The 21,924-nt window shown below is 29.3% G+C and overlaps 1 protein-coding gene across 3 annotated transcripts in view; it reads right to left on the bottom strand.

The window, feature by feature from the left end:
• Positions 1-21,924, bottom strand: part of unc-13-4A (BAI1 associated protein 3) — a 74,716-nt gene that overhangs the window by 27,321 nt on the left and 25,471 nt on the right. For all 3 annotated transcript variants that reach the window (XM_029304648.2, XM_029304650.2, XM_029304649.2), the window contains exons 2-3: positions 16,923-17,556; positions 15,104-15,342 (exon numbers count right to left, since the gene is read on the bottom strand). In XM_029304648.2, the coding sequence (XP_029160481.2) occupies positions 15,104-15,342; positions 16,923-17,123 (440 nt within the window). In that variant the 5' untranslated portion in view covers positions 17,124-17,556. The remainder of the gene's footprint in view (positions 1-15,103; positions 15,343-16,922; positions 17,557-21,924) is intronic.

Genomic DNA, 21,924 nt, shown 5'->3' with positions numbered 1-21,924 from the left:
TCAGCATGAAATCAAGTTGGTGGTAGCGACAAGTGTTAGGTAGTCGATATTCCGTTCCTTTGAATGGCACTCTTCCTTTAATCCAAAGTCTTTTATGGAATCTAAGATGCAGATCGTTATCGAGATATTCACGAAGGAATCTCGCTCGGGAGAAGAAGCATATATTGTAATTAAGATTAAAAGCTGCAACCACATCATCTGCATTTTAATTCTCTTCAGGATTCATCTGTCACGATCTCATATTGAGATTGAACTATCTAAATTATAAACCACAGTACGTTGAATTTTTTGTCTTAACATTGTAAATTTTTAAGAAACTTTTTTCTGTTTATAATCTTTACTTACTATTTAATGTTATCGCTATTATTTTTTTTTATAATAAATATATATAATAAAAGTTACATAATTATATAATATGTAAAATAATTATTATATCTCATTATAAAAGAATAGCGAACAAAGAATACAATTAGCTTAAAACATATGTTAAAATGCTTTTATAATGTTTATAATTAACATGTGAATTAAAGAGAAAGAAAGAAAAAGGGAGAAAAGGAAGGGAAAAATTTTTTATAACTTAAATAACATGCAATTTATTTTTTGCTAGAAACAATACGTTAAATTTAAAAAACTGATTTATTTGAATAATACACCATTCTTTTTCTAAGAATGAGAACGGCTAAAATAGATGATTTCGTGCTGTATAACTAGCTCTTTTACAACGAAAACATTATCTCGCTTTGCCATCGCGCTGCACTGCGTAGTTTTTCTGAATTTTATTAATAAATCTACTTTGCGGCAGCTTTTCTTGCTCTCAAAGACAGAAAGAACCTTTGACGTGACATCTTTCTCATCAACCGCGTATTTTATTCGCTTTCTTCGTCGTTAATCCGATCGCCCTTTTACCTCTTCTGTTTCCACCCTCTCCCGATTGATCGATTTAATATCCACCCTTGCACCTGCCCGCACTTTCTCCTTATGCGAATCCCAATTTTCCACCCTTTGCTCGTCCCCGGAGAAAAAGAGACGAGAGATTCCATGCAACCGCGACAACAAGTTTACCCTCGTCGAGATATTAAAAGTATCTTGGGGGACCTCGATCGTTTCACCTGGACGACTTCTGGGAATTGAGGCAAGCTGCCGCGTTGAAACTTCGCAGGCGGCCTTTTATCAAACCTAATTATTTAGCTTATTATGGAGCAGAAGTCTTATCCTAAAATCAGGGGATCATTTTTCTCCGGCATACTAAAAATAAAATTTTCTTTCTTGTGCGGCAAAATTTTACGGTGCGAGGTAATGTGGATATTACTTCGAAAAAGTACTTTTAAAAATATTATCGCGAACGTTGAGAAGGATTATTTGTCAAAGTTATTTAATATTCATAAAAATAAAAATCATAATTTCTGAGTGTTTCGAATATATAATAAAATTAAAAAATTACTTTATCTAAATATTTTAAGGCTTAGAATATTAAATAATATTCAAGAATATTTGCACTAATTATATAATTTCAAGGTGCGAATTGAGAAGGACTGTTATATATAATGATATGTGCATTAAAGTATATTTTTTAAAATCCAGAAATGCCAAGTCAGCGAAATTTAAAATAAAATCAGAAATCGTATGTTTTTAAAGTACCTAGTTTCATCTGACAAAAAATATCACCTTACTAGAAGATCTGTTTTTTTTTTCAAATGTCTGCTCACGAACTTTCTTAAAAGAAAACTCGCACGACTCAAGTAATCTACTGTGATACTCTGGATAGAGATTTTTTTCGACATGATCTTATCATGAAAATGGAAATGTTCATTGAAAATATACGGAGACTCTCGAGAGATCGAAAGGTCACGTTCGTCTGACGTCGTCTTTCATATAAGTCCTTTTATCTCGACCGCCGGACGTGCTGCCGTATCTTTCTTAAGACTGTCTTTGTCCACTTACTTCCATTAGCTATATTCTCGCAACTTCCGCGGGCTAAATCGCCGGTGGTTCACATCGATTAGGGCGCTATATATGGTATCTATCATGCCGATGAACAATGTACGGATTGTACGGCATCATCGTGCAATTGCATTGCATCATATCGACACTGGCCATTCGCACCCCACGGTGAAAGCCATATATGATCCACTTCGCTAACGCAACTTCTTGCCAATTGTAAAATATATATACAGTACCCTCCATAAGTTTGGAAACACCTTACAATTTGCAGTTAAACAATCGTATGACAGCGATCTGTATAGATTTTTTGTATCAATAAATCGTAAGATATATTTAAATAACATTTTTATTTATGACAGATCACTGCCATGCGATTGTTTAACTGTAAAGTGTAAAGCGTTTCCAAACTTGTGAAGGGTACTGTATGCAATAAATAACAAATATTCATTTATAAGACTGTTTTTTGTTATCATGATTAATAATATATGTCAAATAATATACTGATAAAAAACATTCCATTAAGTTTATATTCTTGCATGTTACGAATATCTAATTAGAATATTTCTTTAGAGAATTTTTCTCTTAAATTAAAAGGATTTTTTTGACAGAATTCTGTGCAAATTTTTTGTATAAATAAATCATAAAATAAACAAAATATTTAAATGAAAAATACTGTGTATATATATATATATATATATATATATATATATATATATACAGTACATTGTCGTACGCAAATATCTTTGGACCTATAAACAGGAAATAAATTAATTCGGATATGTCAGGCGTGTATATATAAGAAAAGGTGGACGTGTATTTTTCATTCTGATATATATATATATATACAGTACCTTCCATTTAAATGTACAACAATGTGTTTCTCTCTCTTTCTCTTCTTGAGTCTTTTAAATAAAAAAATAAATTGTCGAAATTTTCGAATTGAATGTATGTACCTACAATTGCGGGAAAAAATAACATGTGAGAGAAAGAAACATAAAAATATATATATAAAATAATATTTATTTATTTAATTAACTGTAAGAGAAATAAATATAAACAAAACGTTGACAAAAAATTTCTCTTGTTACAAATAATAAAAAACAAATTTTTAAAATTAAATTTTAAAAAATCTAAATAGTGTTCTTTTATTTGTATGAAATATATGTATTTCAATCTCCTAGTGTTTGTCTTACTTTATAAATAGCTATTAATCTCTTATATATAAAACTGAGAATACAGTAAAAATCAAAGAGAAAACTTTTATTTCATTCTCATCAAAAACAGATATACATATACGTGCATAAGGTGCATGTTTGATCGAATAATACTTTCAGCAATACCCTACGGATTTGTGAAGCGCAAAAAAGTTATGCTTCGCTGCTCTCGAAGATGATTTAAGAAACTCCTGCTATCGCATTTGGTACATTGTGGGATTCTGTGGCAAAAGCACTTTACGAAAGCAACTGGCTATCCTTTATTGGTGCACTAAGACGGTTTATGCTTCTTTTCTCGACAAAACGTGTGGTCGTAAAAGCAACTATTCTTGCTGTTCCCTAGTATGTGATCTCACCGATGTAACATTTTATTTCTAGAGTTAGTTTCTATTTCTACCTTATAATATCTATTACGGATATTGATGCAATAGAGCGGCGCATAATGGCATTAAATGTTCTCTTATTCTAAAGTAAGGTCTGACAAAATAGAGAAGAGTGATGAACGTTTAGATTTAATGCAAAAGTTATTCATTTTGATTCATACTTTCTCAATTCTATCTATTTTTTAAATATATTCTGGATTTTTACTTTTAATCGTTAAAATAGTTGCTCTTATATTTTATCATTCTAGATTGTCAGCTTCTAATTTTAATAAAATTCCAAACTTATTCCGTTGTTATAATAAAAAATTATATCTCATATATATTTTGTTAATAGAAGACTAAAAACAATATAAATACAAATTTCTTGCATAATTCTATTTCTTGTTGATTAAAATGTATTGATCAATAGCTACATACTTTTTAAAAATTAGTCGAATTAAATTACATCTTATTATTTGTTAAAATTTATCACTGGCGATCAACAATTAATTGTGAAGATTTTTTAGAAATTGTTTAATAATTTGTAAAATATCAAATTTTTTAATTTTAGTTTCTATACTGTTTTAATTTTACTCAAAAAAATAATATAATATTTGTTTAATTAGAGTTAAGAATAAAATAATGGAAATCACTGCATTACGATAAAATTTTATAGAAATTACGCGTCAAGTGAACGATGATCGTCTATAAAAAAAAAAAAAATAGAAAGTTGTCATTCAATAATGGCGCTGTGCTACTATAATTATTGAGTGAACCTTAGAGACCAGGACTATAATTTGCTAGCAAAAGACTCCACGTGTAATGCAATAGCCGTAAAATAGGATGCTGTAAAGAATCATACAGGCGGATGCTGGTCTTTCCTTTCCGATATTTTCCTAACATGTTGCACACGATCGTTTTTACGCTTTACCAACAAGTAAACGCGACACTTGTTGGTGCTTCTTTGCATAGGATCGCACTCTAAATGCTAAATTTACACAATCTTGTATAACGCAATATAAACAACGACACTGCAAGATAAATTGCATTGTGAGCGCGTCAATTGGTTATATATAAAATGATATAAACTATGACCATTAAAGAGATGTTACTGAAATCGGTTTTTTAATTAAATATTACAAGACGTATGTTTTAACAACGTTGTAAAATTTTTGTAATATCAATTAGTAAAATTTTATGAATATTATTTTTAATATCTGTAAAAATGTAATTACTACGAATATTTATTTTTAACAATTGTTTTTAATTTAATCGCAATGAATATTATGTCGTCGAAATATTGCTTTGTCTCTATGAAATATCTTTTATTAAAAAATTATGGAAAGTGGATGAGTCTCGATATATCTTGTAATCTTAATTGGCTGGTTAAGAAATTAACGCGCGGAATAAAATTAGTATCTTCGCTGAAATGCTCTTTAAGAAATTTGATTGGCTCAGTTAAAATCTTTACCTGCCAGATGAGATCAGCTAAACTTGCCACGTTTCATAATTCGTTCAAGCAAGATCAGAGCAACAGCTTGGCGAAGTTTATTCGTAGTAAATATTTTATGACCGTTGTCGGAAAATGAAATAACGTTTGTATTATATACGCTCATTATAATCTCTGATGTATCGAAAATCTATAGCAAACCTTACATATTACATGAACTAAGATTAACTTTTTATAAAAAATATATTATAGTATATATATATATATATATATATATATATATATATATATATATACACACATATATATACATACACTTCTCTACACAAAGTAATTACTGGAGCGAAAAATTAAGAATACAAATGCAGGATTGCGTGTCAAACTCTATCGTGTCAAACTCAAATTATTTTATTACAACGTGAGCGTGATAACTTTGGAATTACTTATTATACATATATAAGTTTTATAAAGGAATGTACTGATTTTTATAAAATAAGGCATTTTTATTTATAATTCTAACAATGATGAAAAATAATGCTATTTATTTTTAAAATATAATAAATATGTAATGGCATTAAAATAAGCTTTACTTTAAATGAACACAATAATATCAATTAATATTTTATATATTTATGAAATTGAACTTGTAAAAAATTCTCTTTTATTCATTAATAATATAAAGATTTTAAAATAATGTTAACATTTTGTCATTTTTATAATTCGTAAAATAGTTATTTTTTTATAATATAAAAAATATCTTGTTCCTCAAATACATGCATTAAATGCAAACATTCTATATAAACATGTATATGTAAGAAAATTTTTATCTATTCGTAAATTTTGTAAATAATGATAGCTGTCAATTTATGTTGCATTTAGGACCGTTGCAATGCTCCTTGACAATCTCAAGGACCCTTTATTGGTACGTTGCTAGCAACGTAGTTTCCAACACTAATCGCTAACAACGGCTCTATATCTAAAGAGTCTTTTAACAACAATTTAGCGGCCCTTGAACTTTGGTTAAACTGCAGAAATTATTCAAATTAGAAAGCTTAAAATTGTTATAATTTTGCTAGTAAAATACATTTTAATTTTACATATTACATATATACATATATATATACAAAAAAGGTTGGAATATTCCCTGTACTTGTTTAAATCACTCAGATACGTCAAACTTCAGTTTAAAAATAACATTTGGAGAAACCAAATAAGTATTAAATCAATAATATCGAATTTCTGAATAATAAAATTATATTATACATTATTTTCGTGAAACAGTTTTTTTCAAAATAAATATATTAGTCCACATAGTGTTAATTTTTCAACTGCTCTGTTTTTTAATGATTATTGCATTATTCAAATGTTTTTTTATAAATGCAAATAAATTTTTGAATACATATTTAAATAAAATACACAAAAAATCGCGTGTATTAATTTTTCCAAAATTTATATTTTTTAACAATAAATCTACACATATATACACATCTCAATTTCAATAAAAATATATAAGCATGCAAGAATCACGTCGAGATGACCTATATCTGCTAAAACGACCATCTGAGAAGTCCGAGTTTATCCCGTTTTCGAGAAAGTCCCATTTTATGGACAGAATGGATTTCCGTATAAGACGTTTTTTGTTAAAATTTTATCGTAGCTTTACGAGCATAAGCTGTCTATATAAGGCACGGAAGAAAATCTCAGAATAAGCGATAAATGCACCGTAAAAGTGCGAGGGTCGACTTCTTAAAAGTCTTTTCAGAAAATTATTTTTTTATGATACCGCTGCTGACCGTGCCGCGAAGTTAATTCGTCGTTCCAGAGTTGTGACCGTGGCTATTTTCGACGGATATTCTCGTGCTCCCTTTATGGACTAACACTTCCGGATATTTTCCACTTTTACGAACGCTCACCCGTTATTTGCCGTTTTACTTCCGGTTGCAATTTTATCCCTCCTGCTGTTCTCTTTCCATTTAGCCTGCCTTGTAGTTATATGAAGCACGTTAAAGAGCGACGTTCATATAAATTATCGATCGGAAATTATGGTGCAGAAAACGTAGCGGCGAGTCCATTAGAAGCTTCGACGCATGTTAGCATATGGAATGGCTTTTTCCTCTAATAAATTGTAATCAAAGTTTTTACTGCTGATAGAGAATCGATTCCAAAGTGTAGCATAAAAAGAATTGATGATAAAGTAATGAAAAAATTTAATGCAATCAAAAAATGCAATAATCTATAGTAATATTTTTAAATATAATATTTAATATTTCTATGCGCGATCTTTAAATATTTGTAAAATTTAGCGAATAAAATTTTAAAAATTCTAAAAATATAAAAAGTAAAAGACATAAAAATTGGATATTGAAAATAAAAATCTTAAGAGATTAAATTTAATATTAAATGTCAGAAGATCCAAGCAGTTACAAATATTTAATAAATGTATCAAATTAAATGGAGATTTTATTTATAATGTTTCTTTTTTATATATAATAAGAAACCTTCAAAAATCTTTTTAAGCTTTTAGTAGATGTTCTTAAGACAAGAAAAGATGCGGAAATTTCTAATGTATGAACACGTTCCATCTGTATCCATCTTCATTTTCCTTAGGCTTTCGGCGATTTACGAGGAGTCTTAAAGTAATTATGGCCACAACATAGCATGCTGATAGGCGTTTCTTTAGCTTGTCGTAAATTCTCATTATCTGTAACTTTTCCAAAGTAAGCACTACTTGCAACGCAACTTTTTTATACAATTATTTGAGGTATTAATTCGTAAAATATTGTTGTAAAATAATTTGTCTGAATTTGTTGATATTTTATAAAATATCTTCATAATTTACTCTAAGCATTTCTATCGCTCACACATTATTATTATATTATATTATATTATAATAATATATATAATTATATTTAAGTTAGAGAGTATTTCGCTTTTATTCTAATTTTATTCTAATAACAATTTTGATATTCCAAACTTTTTTTTTTAAAATTTATCTGTGCACTTGTTAGTTATTTTTAATATAAAATTATTTATAAGAGAATAAATAAAAAAAATACTGTGTAAATAAAGTGTATTTGAATGAAATTGAAATTAAATATTTATTCATATATATACAATTTATATTGTCAATCAAGCGTGAGAAATATTAACAAGAGAAGTTGCAAGTGTTCTGATTGTAATGAGTTTTGGATATATATTGTAGTCTAGATTAAAATAAGAAATAGATATTTTTTTATTTCATACTCTGATATAGCCATTAAAAAGACATCTTTTTGAAAGAAGCAGTATAATAAAATGTTATAAATCATAATTTTATAATTTTTAATGCACTTTACAATAATGTAATCAGATACTTTTCGAAAATGTCTTATTTTTTGAAAAATTTTCTTCTTCTTTCATAATTTTAAAAAGTTTTTAAATTTGTTTTGTAGTAAAATTTAAATATAAAATAAAGTTTGTATATATGATCACGAAGAAAGCTATAGATGATAAACAATAAAGTAAATTTAATAAAAATGCCCTTGAGAATTCTTCATTCATACGAATATTTTGAAAAAAATACAATGGAGTACAAATTGATTCCCGCTGCCAATTTCGACAATGTATTTTCAAGAGCAATATAGTTTCCACATTTCCAAATAGAGAGACAAAAGAGACTTGGACAGCAAAGACAGACATGAAACAAAGTTAGGGAAATTCAGTCATATAAGACTCTATGTTTATATACGACAGGATATGACATTTTGTCCTGAAATGTACACAAGGGAAGAATACATAAATGCATTCCTTTTATAGATGGTCCTTTGTCGCGTATTTAAATTCGCACTCGTTTCAGAATAAGTTATTTTCATAATATGTTTGTATTTTTTTTAGATACATATATCATTAGTAACCATTTTTTGTAATAGAAAAAAATATTTTTTTTAAGCACAAATATAATAAAATAATTTATTTATGCGTCATATTATTAATATTGATGTCAAAAGGTATAATTAATAATTTGCGGTGCAATGAGATCACGATTTGCTTGTTAAAACGTTTAGCAGCATTTAATTACTTTGATATTATTTACATATTGTCCAAAATTGGTTTCAATACGCGTTAATTTGCCATAAATGCTCTCTCTATTAATTGGCGATAAAAGAGCACTTTACACGACGGTCGCGATATTGTTGCGTGTTAGTATTTGAGCTCTATTACTATTATTAAAATAAAATATGTCGATAAACATCACAATACGTGATTGTTTCGTATTAAAATTATATTTTGCATAGATTTTAATACACATATATATATTTAAAAAGAAATTATGCATTTCTCTCTATTCTTTCAAATTATGTAAAATGTTAAAAAGGAATTTCTAAACAATGACATATAAATGAATAACTAATATACCTACTGATAATGTAATGTAACGATAATTGTGATGTTAAACTTATCGAACAGTTGACACAAGAAATTGTCGAATAAGAAGTACGTGTTGTATTATCCTATGTGTGCACTTACGTTCTTGAACGGATCGATAAATACTCGCTCGAGCACAATTAGATAAGGTTTGATCTCTCCTAGAGATGTTTACAAGCTTGTTTACAATCGAGTAGCGGATAGAAAAGAGATAACTATGGTTTACATTTTTATCTATAAAAAAAAAATACGTGCATCGTTACTCCCGTAAATTTATAATATTATCTCTCAAAATCTTGTCGAAAGAATATACTTTAATATAAGAGCTTCACTAGAAATAATTTAAATAAATTCTATTTATAAAGTAGATTTTTGTAACTTATTGTTCTAAAAATATAAGTACTTTTTTGCACGCTAAAAAAGTATAGTATAGTTATTTTAAAATAATCTATCTTTAAATCACTAAAAAATTAAAAGAATCTGAAAGATGTTTCTAAAGCTCTAAAAAATTAAAACATTTATAAATTATAAAAAAATAAATTACTAGAGCTTTAGAAACATTTTATAAGACAAATTCTATATAAATTCCAAATAAGATGAAAAACATATCTTGATACAAATATTTTATCGCATAAATTAATAATATCAAATATCAAATTGCATAAGATGATTTTTGGAAACAGAATGAACTTTTAAGTCGATTTAGACTTTAATAAGAAATGTTCTCCAGAATTAAAAAGTTTTTTTTTTCTAAAGTCGTGAACACTTCCATTTAATTTGCATCAATCCGGATTCTATGAAAGGAATTAATAAATGAGCAGTTTTATTTTCCGTAACTTTCCTCGAGAAAAAACTAGACAAATGTCACAAAGAACAACGTTTTCTGCAATAATAAACAAATTTATTTATCCCTGAGTGCACATTCAATTGTAACGTACACAATAATATAATTATCGGAGAAAAATATTCTTATACGTTTTATTTCAAATTTGCTTAAACTCATCTGTTATTGTGTCTTGTTATTTAGTTTTAAACTTTTTCAAGTGTATGCTAATAATTCAATAAATCTAGTTCTGTTGCTATAAAATCTGTTAATGATACTTCAGCAGAAAAAAAACAAATGTTCGAAGATTTAAGAAAAAAATTAAATGTATATTTAACAAAAATTATATATAATTTTAATATAATTATATACCTATAATTATATATAATTAAAATTATATATATTTGATTGACAAAATACAAATTAAGATTTAATCACATAAAAAAAAATATATATATAACTTTAACTCTCAATATAATTGAAATTTAGAATGTAAAACCGAGCATTTAGAAACGCAAATTATATAATTAATTTATATATACACTTGTAAATGTAAAGTCAATATAATCATAAATATAAACTATTCATTTTGATATAAAATATTTAGCTATAACGTATACAGCTAATTGAAACATCTCGATACAATTATTATATAATTAATTAGTTTTGATTATGATATTATAATCAAAGATAAAATCAAAATTACGTTAGGTTTACATTAAACTTTTATTACATAACACTTTTATTTGACATTTCCGTTATTAAGATTTTTTGTAATGTAATATTTAAAAAAATGGAACTTCAACATTTATATTCACGTCATTTGCAGATTGTATTCACATCGTTATACGATACAGCTAAAAGTTATGCAATAAATGTCAGACAGAAACTTGTTAGTACAATAGAGAATAAGGATTCAACAGTTGGAAGAAAGTGAAATTAATGAAGGGAGACGTATGAATGTAGCAATGCTTCTTGTATACGAAATGAGGTACGAAGTATATTGGTCGGTTGCCAAGCGCTAATAAGTTATGTATTACGGATTCTTGTTAAAGAGAGATCAAATGCAAATGTCATGAGAAGTAATATGGTGCTACTGGCGTATATTTGTGAGATTACGTTATATAATACATAAAATGCAGTCTCGCATTTCGAAGAAAGAAAGTTCCACGAGTAAATACGAAATGCAATAATGTTATGTCGCCGAAGTACGAATGTCGTATTTCATTACAAAGTAATGCACTTTCTATTGTTTACTTCCTTCTTCCATGCGGGCTCCTCGTCAGCGTCATCAGCACTGATTAAATTACACCTGCTGTGTTTAACTTCATTTGCCAGTCTCGAGTAAGTTGTCTCACCGGGGGACATGTCATTTTATCTAAAATGACGAGCGATCCTCTATTAAGAATAAGCTAGAAAGTGACTAGTATTGATCCGGTATATTGTTGCTGTTTAATTACTGTTAACGAGCATTGTTAGCGCGCAATAAATCTACATACCAAAGTGTACCGTTAATTTTACTTTCCTTTCATTTGATTGTGGATATATTATTATTATCTTTTTTTTTTTTTACAAGCGGATCAGTTTCCGTTTTTGCAGATCTGGTTGTGACATCTATATAACAGTATCATAGTATAAGACGAGCATTCTAGAATTTGGTGAACGACCAATAGTTTTTGTTGATACGAAGTCAGTTTCGTGGGATCTCGGAACCTTGGAGAACGCTTGTACAAAGGACGCTTGTCGTACTGGAAGAGTAGCGGCCTTTGATTACGACGGCTTCTACCGACCCCCACGAGCGAATTGAGGTCACCGAATGGCCAGACCTCGATATATCCCTTTGCTTTGACGGAAGAGATGGTTCTCGGATTTGGGACAAACGACAAGTTTTTTTCATCGGTCGCTTTGAAAATCGCTGCAATTTTTTACTGCACACGATAAAAAAATCATTTCTACGAGTCGCGTCATCTGAAGAATATTGATTCAAACGGATAAATCGAATTTCTTTTTAGTCTTTGTCTAGATTCACTTTTTGACACTTTATGTGAACATTCTCACTAGTTTAATTATTCACTATGCAAAAAAGTAGAATAATTTTGTACACGTGACTTCTTAGAAAAAATGACAGATTATGCATATCAATTAAATTTGACGAAGCACAAAACCTTACTAGAAAACAGATGGTTTAAAAACTAAAGAAAATTAGGGAACTTTAAAAAATTTTTTTAGACGATGATCTTACGAGATAACATGTTTATTACTATTACTCTTGTACCTGTTGTTTCTCGGAAGCGCAATTGTGACAATAAACTGCATACAGAATTCTGCCGCGGTGTAAAAAAATATTTTAGTTGTATAATCGTTGTTGATCATGTAAATTTGAATTGCATATTTATATAGTTTTTTTTACATCATCGAAGGATTATGCTAATCTTGTTTCGTTTATGTTATTTAAATATAATTCTGTAATACACATTATAGCCAGCAATTATGTTAAATCCTATCGCACGATAAATCTAGAAAAGCAGATATGTCGGATTTAGGAATATGCCATATATTTAAATATATATAATATATATATATATATATATATATATATGTATATTTATGTTTACAGTAGCTGTACTTTTCAAATATTAATGAAAATAGTTAAAATAATTTTTATCGCAAACATATCTCTAATTTATGTATATAATTCATATGTACGTTTTCACACGTACATAAAATATTTCAATGCCTGTCACAGAGAAAAATATCTCTATTATATCTCTGTTTAAATATTAAATAAACAACATTAGCTGTCGATAAATTATTGCTATGAAAAGATAATTGTCAGAACATTTCACCAACTATACATATTTGATGCAGATCATAAATAATTTATTGAAAGATAAATAAATTATTTTGATTAATTATATAACAAAACAAGTTGATAATTAATGCATTTGTCTTAGAGTATCACGATTTGCTCTTTTTAAATGCTACATAGTCTGAGTTTTTATCTCAATGAGATTTGTGCGAATAAATCAATTCGTGCAGCATTTTGCCGCATGCGGATATATCATGAGAAAATATGAGGTACGTGATGAACACGCACATTGTGGAGATTTGCAACGAAAGAGCACGAGCTATGTACGTCAACTTTATGCGCTTTTGTTGCGTTGTAGCAGAAAAGAAAAGAGTTGTCCTGTATAAAGTTCAAAGGACAACGAGGTAAGATGTTTATTACTCTTATACCTGTTGTTTCTCGGAAGCGCAATTGTGATAATAAACTTTGCATACAGAATTCTGTCGTGGTGTAAGAAAATATTTTAGTCGTATAATCGTTGTTGATCATTCATCCGAGTGAGGTATCCTACATCGCGAAATTTCATGAATAATACATTTTACGTAATAAAGCACGAAGTGAATCTGTCAGGGTCCTCATAAAATTTAAATTAAAATGACTTTGTACAATAAATCCAGCTTTGTAGAATTTTTTATACCATTTAATAAATGTATAAAGAGAAAGGAAGAGCGAGATAAATATATTATATACTCGTATATGTTATATATACAATATAATATATTTTTAATGAATGATAACGTTGTTTGTGTTTGCTCTTAAAAAATAGATAAAATAAAGATTAATTATTTTGATATTGTTTATATATTTACCATTTTTCATGCATTTTTAGTGGGCGCACGCTGAAAGAGTCAATATTTCCAATATTTAAACGTGATATTATTGTTTATTATTCCTGCATATAAATAATATCGAGTTTACAAAAAAATTGCAATAAAAATGTAACCATTGTATCGATTGCGCATCTAATATTTGTAATTTCATTCATGAAGTTTCCCAGGCATATGGGAATGTCACACGAGAGAAAAAATCTGACAGAATTGCTTACCGAGAGAGTGCAAGAGGAAAAGAAAGAAAGTGAAGGATAGACGCTTCAAAAAGAGATTAACAATTCGCGCTGAATAATCGATTGTATCTATACATATGCAATGAGCGAACTCGGGGAAAATTCGCGATGCATCGCGATAATCTTATTAAAAGTGCATTCGCCGCAATGCGCATGCAAAATTCCAGCAGGAAAATACCATTGCATTACTTGGTGCTTTTCTTACGCATATTTTCCGCTCAATCTACGGTAGATACACTGTTACGTTTATATTATTAGCGGATTCCTGAAGAGAGGGAGAAATGCATTTGAAAAGTTTCGCGCATCTCTCCCGCTAAAATGTTCTTCAATAGGAACGGAAAATGAGAACGCAGTTAATTGGAAAGCTTAGCGCAGCGTCGACGTAACCCGATTAAACCGTTGAATGGATAGCTGGCGTAAGCGAAGACAGTGTCTTACCGGAAATCTGATTGAGTGCATTTGAAACTGCATTCCGGATATTTAGTCGCGGAGATTCGACGAGCGATCAAACGAAATTATCCGCTCGAGCGCGCGAGAGAGAACCGCCGCCAAGAGTTGCCAGTGAAAAACAAGCTTCGAAATACCATTACAATCTTACAAATTTCGATAATTTGATGGATTTGCGCATTTGTCTCTTGAAAGTTTGTAATTCAAACTCTGATCATTAATCAGTTGCACGCAATTAGGTATTCCATATCGTTATTAAATTCGTATATCAGCTGTCCTAACTTAAACCCTTCTTGTATTAATGCTGTCATTAATGTCAGAATTTTCAATGTAAATTTATTATCATATTTATTAATTATGCTTCGTTATCAATTTTCTTTTTGGCAATAATTTTCTGTAAAAATTCCACTTATCTATTTTTGCATCTGAATATACAATAGTTCGTGTTTCTAGCGATTGCGATATGCATTTAACGTTTGAAGAGACCGGAAATGTGACAATCTCTCCGCACTGTGAGACGTGCGCTCGTTACTCACAATCAGAAAACTTACCCGGAAGTAGCCTGTATGTCGACCTCCGGCCAGGATGGTCTACGACGACAGAACATAAGAGGCGGTCGATCGCTGGACCCGCCGCTTCGACGGAAGGACCCGACCCGCCTCGGCGATGTGGCGCCACTTCCTGTCGCGGGGTGCACCGTCAATCCCGAAGAGGAAGTGGACTCAAGTGTGCGTCTACGTGTCGAGAGAGATCGCGTATGCGACGTGACGGTTCCTGGCGGCGGCACAACCTGAAAAAGAAAAATAAACAAGTTAGTTTAGAAACACAGCATTTAAAAAAACAGGTGATATGTGTTGAGAGATTAAATGCGTTTAAGCAATATTTACCTTCGATAATGCGCTTTTAATTCTGAAAATAATATCTGAAGCTTTGCATAAATCATAATAATTGTTATAATAATTATTAAAAATCAAGCGTCTGCGATTAAAAAATTAAGAAAATAAAGATGAGAAAATATTATATGTAAGAAAATAATTGATTATTAAAATTAAGAATAACTCTTTTATATATGAAAACCTTTATCGATTTTTGATATGACATATGTTTAACGAACATATTAATTTATGTGTCAATATCAATAAATGTAGATTATATTGTTAAGAATGTTGTTTTTTATTGGTTATTGCGACAGGCCATTTTTATACATATTGACATAAAAGTTGATAAATTCTCATTTACTTGTTCGTTCAAACAAATGATGCGTTTATTAGAGAATTTGCGATACGTCATTATATGCTCACAATCAGTATAGAACAATGCATCATTGATAATATTTGCTTTAATATGTATGTACATAATAATATCTGTCATGTTTAATATAAATATGTCTTTCTATACCATATTATATAACATATTACTACATTAATAAATATATGAAAATTACAATGCGTTTTTAGAATTTTTCTGATATAAAAATTTAATCTTGTTTTAAAGATATGTATTTTTCTAATACCGCGGAAATTAATGTCACAAACAAATTAAATTTTTTAATACCTGCATAAATTAGTATCAATATAATAAATAGTTAATTACTCTTTGTTTCCAGCGTATATCGATAATCAATGAATCTAGTGTTTTGTTGTATATGGATAATAACAGCCACATCTTCTTGGATCGTGACATGTCCTCTTTAATATCGTTTTCTTGATTTCTTTAATCAAGAAAAATTATCATATTTTAGTCAGTCTTGTTGTTTTTTCTAAAGAATTAACTTTGTTTGACGTAATTATAAATCTTTTGAGATTTAGTGTTAAAATTATTTAGTATTTATATAATCACGCAATTAAATCTTCTCTTAAGATTTAGTATTAAAATTTATTTTATTAATTAGTCAATAAAATTTTTCTTGATTAATTGATTATATCATGAAAAGTCTTGACTGTTTGTTCAGTAGTAGAATTTAATGTAATGAAGAACAATTTAAATTAGTTTAATGAATGTTAGTAATATTGTTAGTTTGATTAATCTATATACTGTTTTCGTCATTCTTCTTTCATTAAAAATTCATTATAAATTTATAATTGTGATTATAGTTTGCTTTTGTACTGCATAATCATCGATTTATTTTGTCACAATTTGTTTTTTATATTAAAAAAAAGATTTAGAGGAAGATATAATAATGCGAGAAAAATTATATTTTGGTAAAAAGAATTTAATCACTAATTAAATTTTTTATTACTGCCAGTAAAAAAAAAATTAAAGGAATAAATATTTGTTAACCAATACCGGCAAATTCTTGATTAAATATATCTCACGACGAGGAATTTAATTGTTTAACAAAATATTCTGCTGGATTTCTTATCTACGTACCTTGGGAAAACCATGCGGCGTGGCTTGGGCAGCGGTACAAGTGTTGGTCGTCGAAGAGACACTTCCGGTAGAACTACTTCTTCCGGTCCCACTGGAGTCGCCTTTCGAGTCCTCGCGACTGAACGAGAATCTCTTCGGGCTCAGGCTGAAACTAGCCACACTATTTGTCACAATCTCCTGCAGGGAGTTGAAGAAACTCATTTTTGTCGTTTTTTCTACGTGCGATGTTTTTCTCGTAAGTGCTGACACCGATCGTTTAGGCGATCGTTCAGGCGAATGTCATCGTCGTCTGCCGTCCGAAATTCTCACGTAACTCGTGGACTTCTCGGGAACCGAAATGCCGCAAAATACCTCGAAATCTACAAGCATCGATTTCGCGGATGATCGATTAGATATCGCTCGCCAGCTGACTCGTCATGAACGAAAATCCCTCGGCCACGAGAACTTTTACGGTACTTCCTCGCGTCGTAATATCGATTCACAGTCACGGCCATTTGCGACTCCTCTTCGGATTTTCTCTGCAATTCTTCGGAAATATTTCTGCTTGTCGCAAAAGTCATCCTACTTCGTTGAGCACTTAAGATATCGCACACCCTCGATCTTCCCGCCTGCGTCGTTGACGCGAGACAATCATCTGTGAAAAATTGAAAAGCTCATGTTAGTTTTATACAATATATGTATAATATTAAGATTAAATTCTTTTGTATAAATTTAGAAAATAAAACATTATATTATATCAAAATACAATTTTTTATATTATTCTATTATTTTCCGATTATTAATATATATATAATTGAATGATTGAAATTGTCTGGTATGTTATATAAAATGTAAATGGCTAAAAAAAGTTTATTACACAGGTTTAAACTTACACCATGAAAACTATAGTTACAGTTAATTTGTTTGCTAAAATGTTACGCGAATATGCTATTAAAAGTGTCTAAACTTTCTAACGCAAAGCCTTCCAACTTCCCGAAAACTACTCGACAACTACGCTTTTAAGCTTAATACATATAGCTATGTAAAGCTAGCCGTGATCGGCTAGTAACTATATTTAGCAACTTATATTTATCTTAGAAGGTTCTGGAGAATAATTATAACATATTTTAGAATCATGCAAATTATATAATTAATTCTTATTTTTCGCAATAACATTGCGTTTGGCTCTATTGACCGATATATAGGTATATATATATATATATATATATATATATATATATATATATATATATGTATTTATTTCGAGAGCCGATAAAATATTCTTAATATTATATAATTAATATTATAATTTTTTATATTTTATATATATATATATATATATATATATATATATATAATATAAGATTAATAAAAAATAATAATGTATATTATTAAAAAGGAGAAGTAATATTGTTCGAAAATGTTTTTTTACTTCAGCGCATATTACAAAATTAATTTTGTCAAAATTGTTTCTATTTTATTATGAGATGTGCTACGACTCATCAAGCACTGCAGATTGAGTGTTCTGACAAGATCGGATTCTGCCATTTCAGAAGTATCCGTCGTGATCTGAGGGACTAAACGAGTCAAAGAGGACTCGGTGGACCGTAATTACGAGATTGGGGGTGACTTTGGGGCTAACTCTTAGGTCAAGCAGGCATCTGTCCATTACCTCGTGAGCTGCATGCTAACCGAATCTCATTTGAAATGTCGGGTCTCGGAGATTGAGGGTCGACCGATAACGGAGGAAGCAGGTAAAGGATTGAAGGGTTGGGCAAATTAATCTGCAACCAGCTGCATTTCCGCTGCGGTGCTGGGCGGCGACAAAATACATACATGCAAGCAATGAATCGGTCGACAGTGCAATTAGGGCAGCAATTGCGTCTGATGAATAATCTTGCGACTCATTCCATATTTGGATACGCAATTGTTCGATGGATGTTAAATTTTGCTAGTAGGAATCATCTATGATGAAATTTATATGTTACGTATCATGAAATATTGCTAAATCTGCGAGTTCAGATTATTTTATTATAAAAAATATTTCAATGACTTTTTGCAAGCATTTTTTTACAAAATTTGTTTTTTAAGTTTTTAACAAGAAAACTATGACACTATATAATTGTATCTTAATCCATTTTAATTCAAAATTATTGATCCTACAGATTTTGATTAATTAAAAATTGATTTAAAATTGATCAATAAAATTGCATTCACAATTATTGTCAACAAGTTTTATAAAATATTACACATATACATTATATTTCATAATTATATATTTTTTTCTTTACCTATAAGTTCAATTGAAATATTTGAAATAAAAGAGCATAAGTAAATGCTAATTACTAATTACATTTATATTCAATTAATGTTAATTGATAATTGATAATAATTATATGTGTAGCTACAAAATTTGAATCAAAGTGCATACATTAATGTTAATTATTATGTCATTGAAATAATAAAGTTTGCATTTAGCACGACAAAGTAACAAAAATGAAAGAGCTGACATCCTGACATAATCTCCGTCATTTTTTTCCTTTGTGCTACGTTTATTACAATCTTTGAGCGACATTGTTGAGCGCGATACTGTGGTAAAACAAATCACTGTTAATTACAATCGAATGCAGCTGGCATGAAATACAGCATTCACGAACCGAGTATCCGATTTAAGCTCCAAAATTGTTCACATAATCTGAAGCGCGATGTTTACGAAACCGCAAAAGCGTCGAGCTTAAGGGAAGTAATGAGCCCCACAGCAAAATAGGATGACATGACTGGAAGGTAAACGCGCAAAGATAAACGTCACTTGGCGCGGTAAATCCGCAAAGTTACATCAAAATCACGAAAACGCGCCGACGGCTTACATCGATGTTATAAAATCAGGTCTCGATCGAAATCAGCTGAGTTGACTCGAAAATGAAACATCAACCCCCCGAGGCGACATTCACGAGCTTATTAAATCCTGCAGCCCCTTTACTCGGCGCTACAGTTTTACGCTTTTATAGTGTCTGTAAGATCTTCATATATATGATAAGTGAACTAGCATGAATATATAAGAATAAAAAATTCTCTAATCGAGAGATTTTATATATATATATTGTTTATATCATGGTCAATCAGGTAAAATTTAATGTTAATTTATTAATTTGATTTATCCATATCGACATATGCATATATGTAAATATTGCTCTAATTACATTTTTTACATAGATATATAATATATAGACTATTATATAAAAAGAATGTACTTTTTATTATAAAATAATATATGTATATAAGTATATGTATAAGATTTGTGCATATGCATAATTTTAAATGATATACGAAAATATTTATGCATTTTTTAAGTTTAAGTCGTGATGTACATACAATGTGTGTGATATATTTTTTATTTATAACAAATTATTTTATTTTCTCACTTGTAATTAAATTATGTAACATTATAGAACACGCGTGTCATGTTTCGATTTAAACTAATGTGTGTTATTAAACTCTAAAAGAGTAATAAAAAACTTATCACAGATTTTTTGAGAATCTCGAAAAGCTTTTAATAAAAGTAGCATTCTGTTGTTATTCGAATAGCCTGTGTCGTTTCGATTGATTCTTTCACCATGTTCCGAAACAATAACTGCCTCCGAAACTCGTTTCGCTGACGCTTAACGTCTCGCAGGAAAAGAATAGCGTTTAATCTCGCAGAGTTACGTACAATATTTATAATCTAGATTGCTCGCAGTCGTGATATCTGACATCAAATATCAACTAATTTGCAATCTTGCGGTTCTTATTATTGTACAGATATCAGATAAAAAATTGATTTTTTTTAAATATTTGTTTTATATTTATAGTTATTTTAGTTTCTACATAATATAAAATTGTAGTAAACATCTTTAAAAAAGAGTTACATAGTAGTCTAATTCAACTTAGTCTAGTTAAACTTAGTCTAATTAAACTTATATTTAATACTTTTTTTTTTGCAAAACAGTTGCTTTTTAAGATAAAGTTTAATTTAATTGTTATAAGTAACCGTTTCCAATAATTACGAGATGCACGTCATTGTTTTCGCGAAACTTGCAATTGATAAATAAAATGAGTTATAAATAAAGTTATTCAATCTTCTCGTATTAAAGATTGATTACCGATTTATTTTATACTCAAAGAAATGTCGATATCCTCTTTTTCTTTATTTGTGCAATATATTTCCAATAGTTTGTGTCGATATATTTCATTTTTGTTACATTAAATTTCATTTGAAATCAGATTATATACGGATATCGGTGTTTTCAATATTACATATGATTTAATCTAGCAAATGCAATTCTATCCGGATCATGTCAAAATCAATTAAAAACGCTAATTGCGCATCGCGAGTTCTTTTAATTGTTTTTAGGAAAGTATAGTGTAAAAATAAATGTGAAAAAAGGTAGTTCGAGTGAAAAACAGTTCACGAATGCACGGCACAACGACGAGAATTACTAATGCGGAACAGAATATAATTTCGAGAATTTTGCGCGATGCAAGTTGATTAACTTGCGGTCGCTCGTTATGCAATCTCATTCTCTAGGCACGCTCATTAACAATACTTCGCAGAAAAGTATTCTCGGCCGAAACTTCGTTATGGAAACAAGCACGCGCGAACACATTTTCGCGGAACAGTCGGCAACCTCTCTCGTATTCTGTTTGTACTTGTATCTCTAATGATAATCCTGTGTCAATTTTCACATCTGGCAGAAATATCAAAAAATACGATTTAATTAAGCATTATATTTATTTCAGCAGATTGCGCGTTATATAATTTGTTTCTAAAAACAATTATTAAATGATCAAATACGGTCACAATATCGCGAATATATGGTATGCAAACCGTATAGATATTTCTATAGATATTGAAATGTTACTTTATCGTATTCCGTTTAATCCATCTTCAAAGATAGAGGATAATTTAATAAAGTACATTTTTAACGTATATTTCAATATTTCAATAAAAAATAAAATTATATTAAAAAATGCCAAATAAGTCAAA

Source organism: Nylanderia fulva, unplaced genomic scaffold (assembly GCF_048542155.1).
Source record: "Nylanderia fulva isolate GAGA-0341 unplaced genomic scaffold, ASM4854215v1 Scaffold13, whole genome shotgun sequence".
In the NCBI taxonomy this organism is placed as follows: Eukaryota; Metazoa; Arthropoda; class Insecta; order Hymenoptera; family Formicidae; genus Nylanderia; species Nylanderia fulva.
This window is presented reverse-complemented; position numbering and strand designations above follow the sequence as displayed.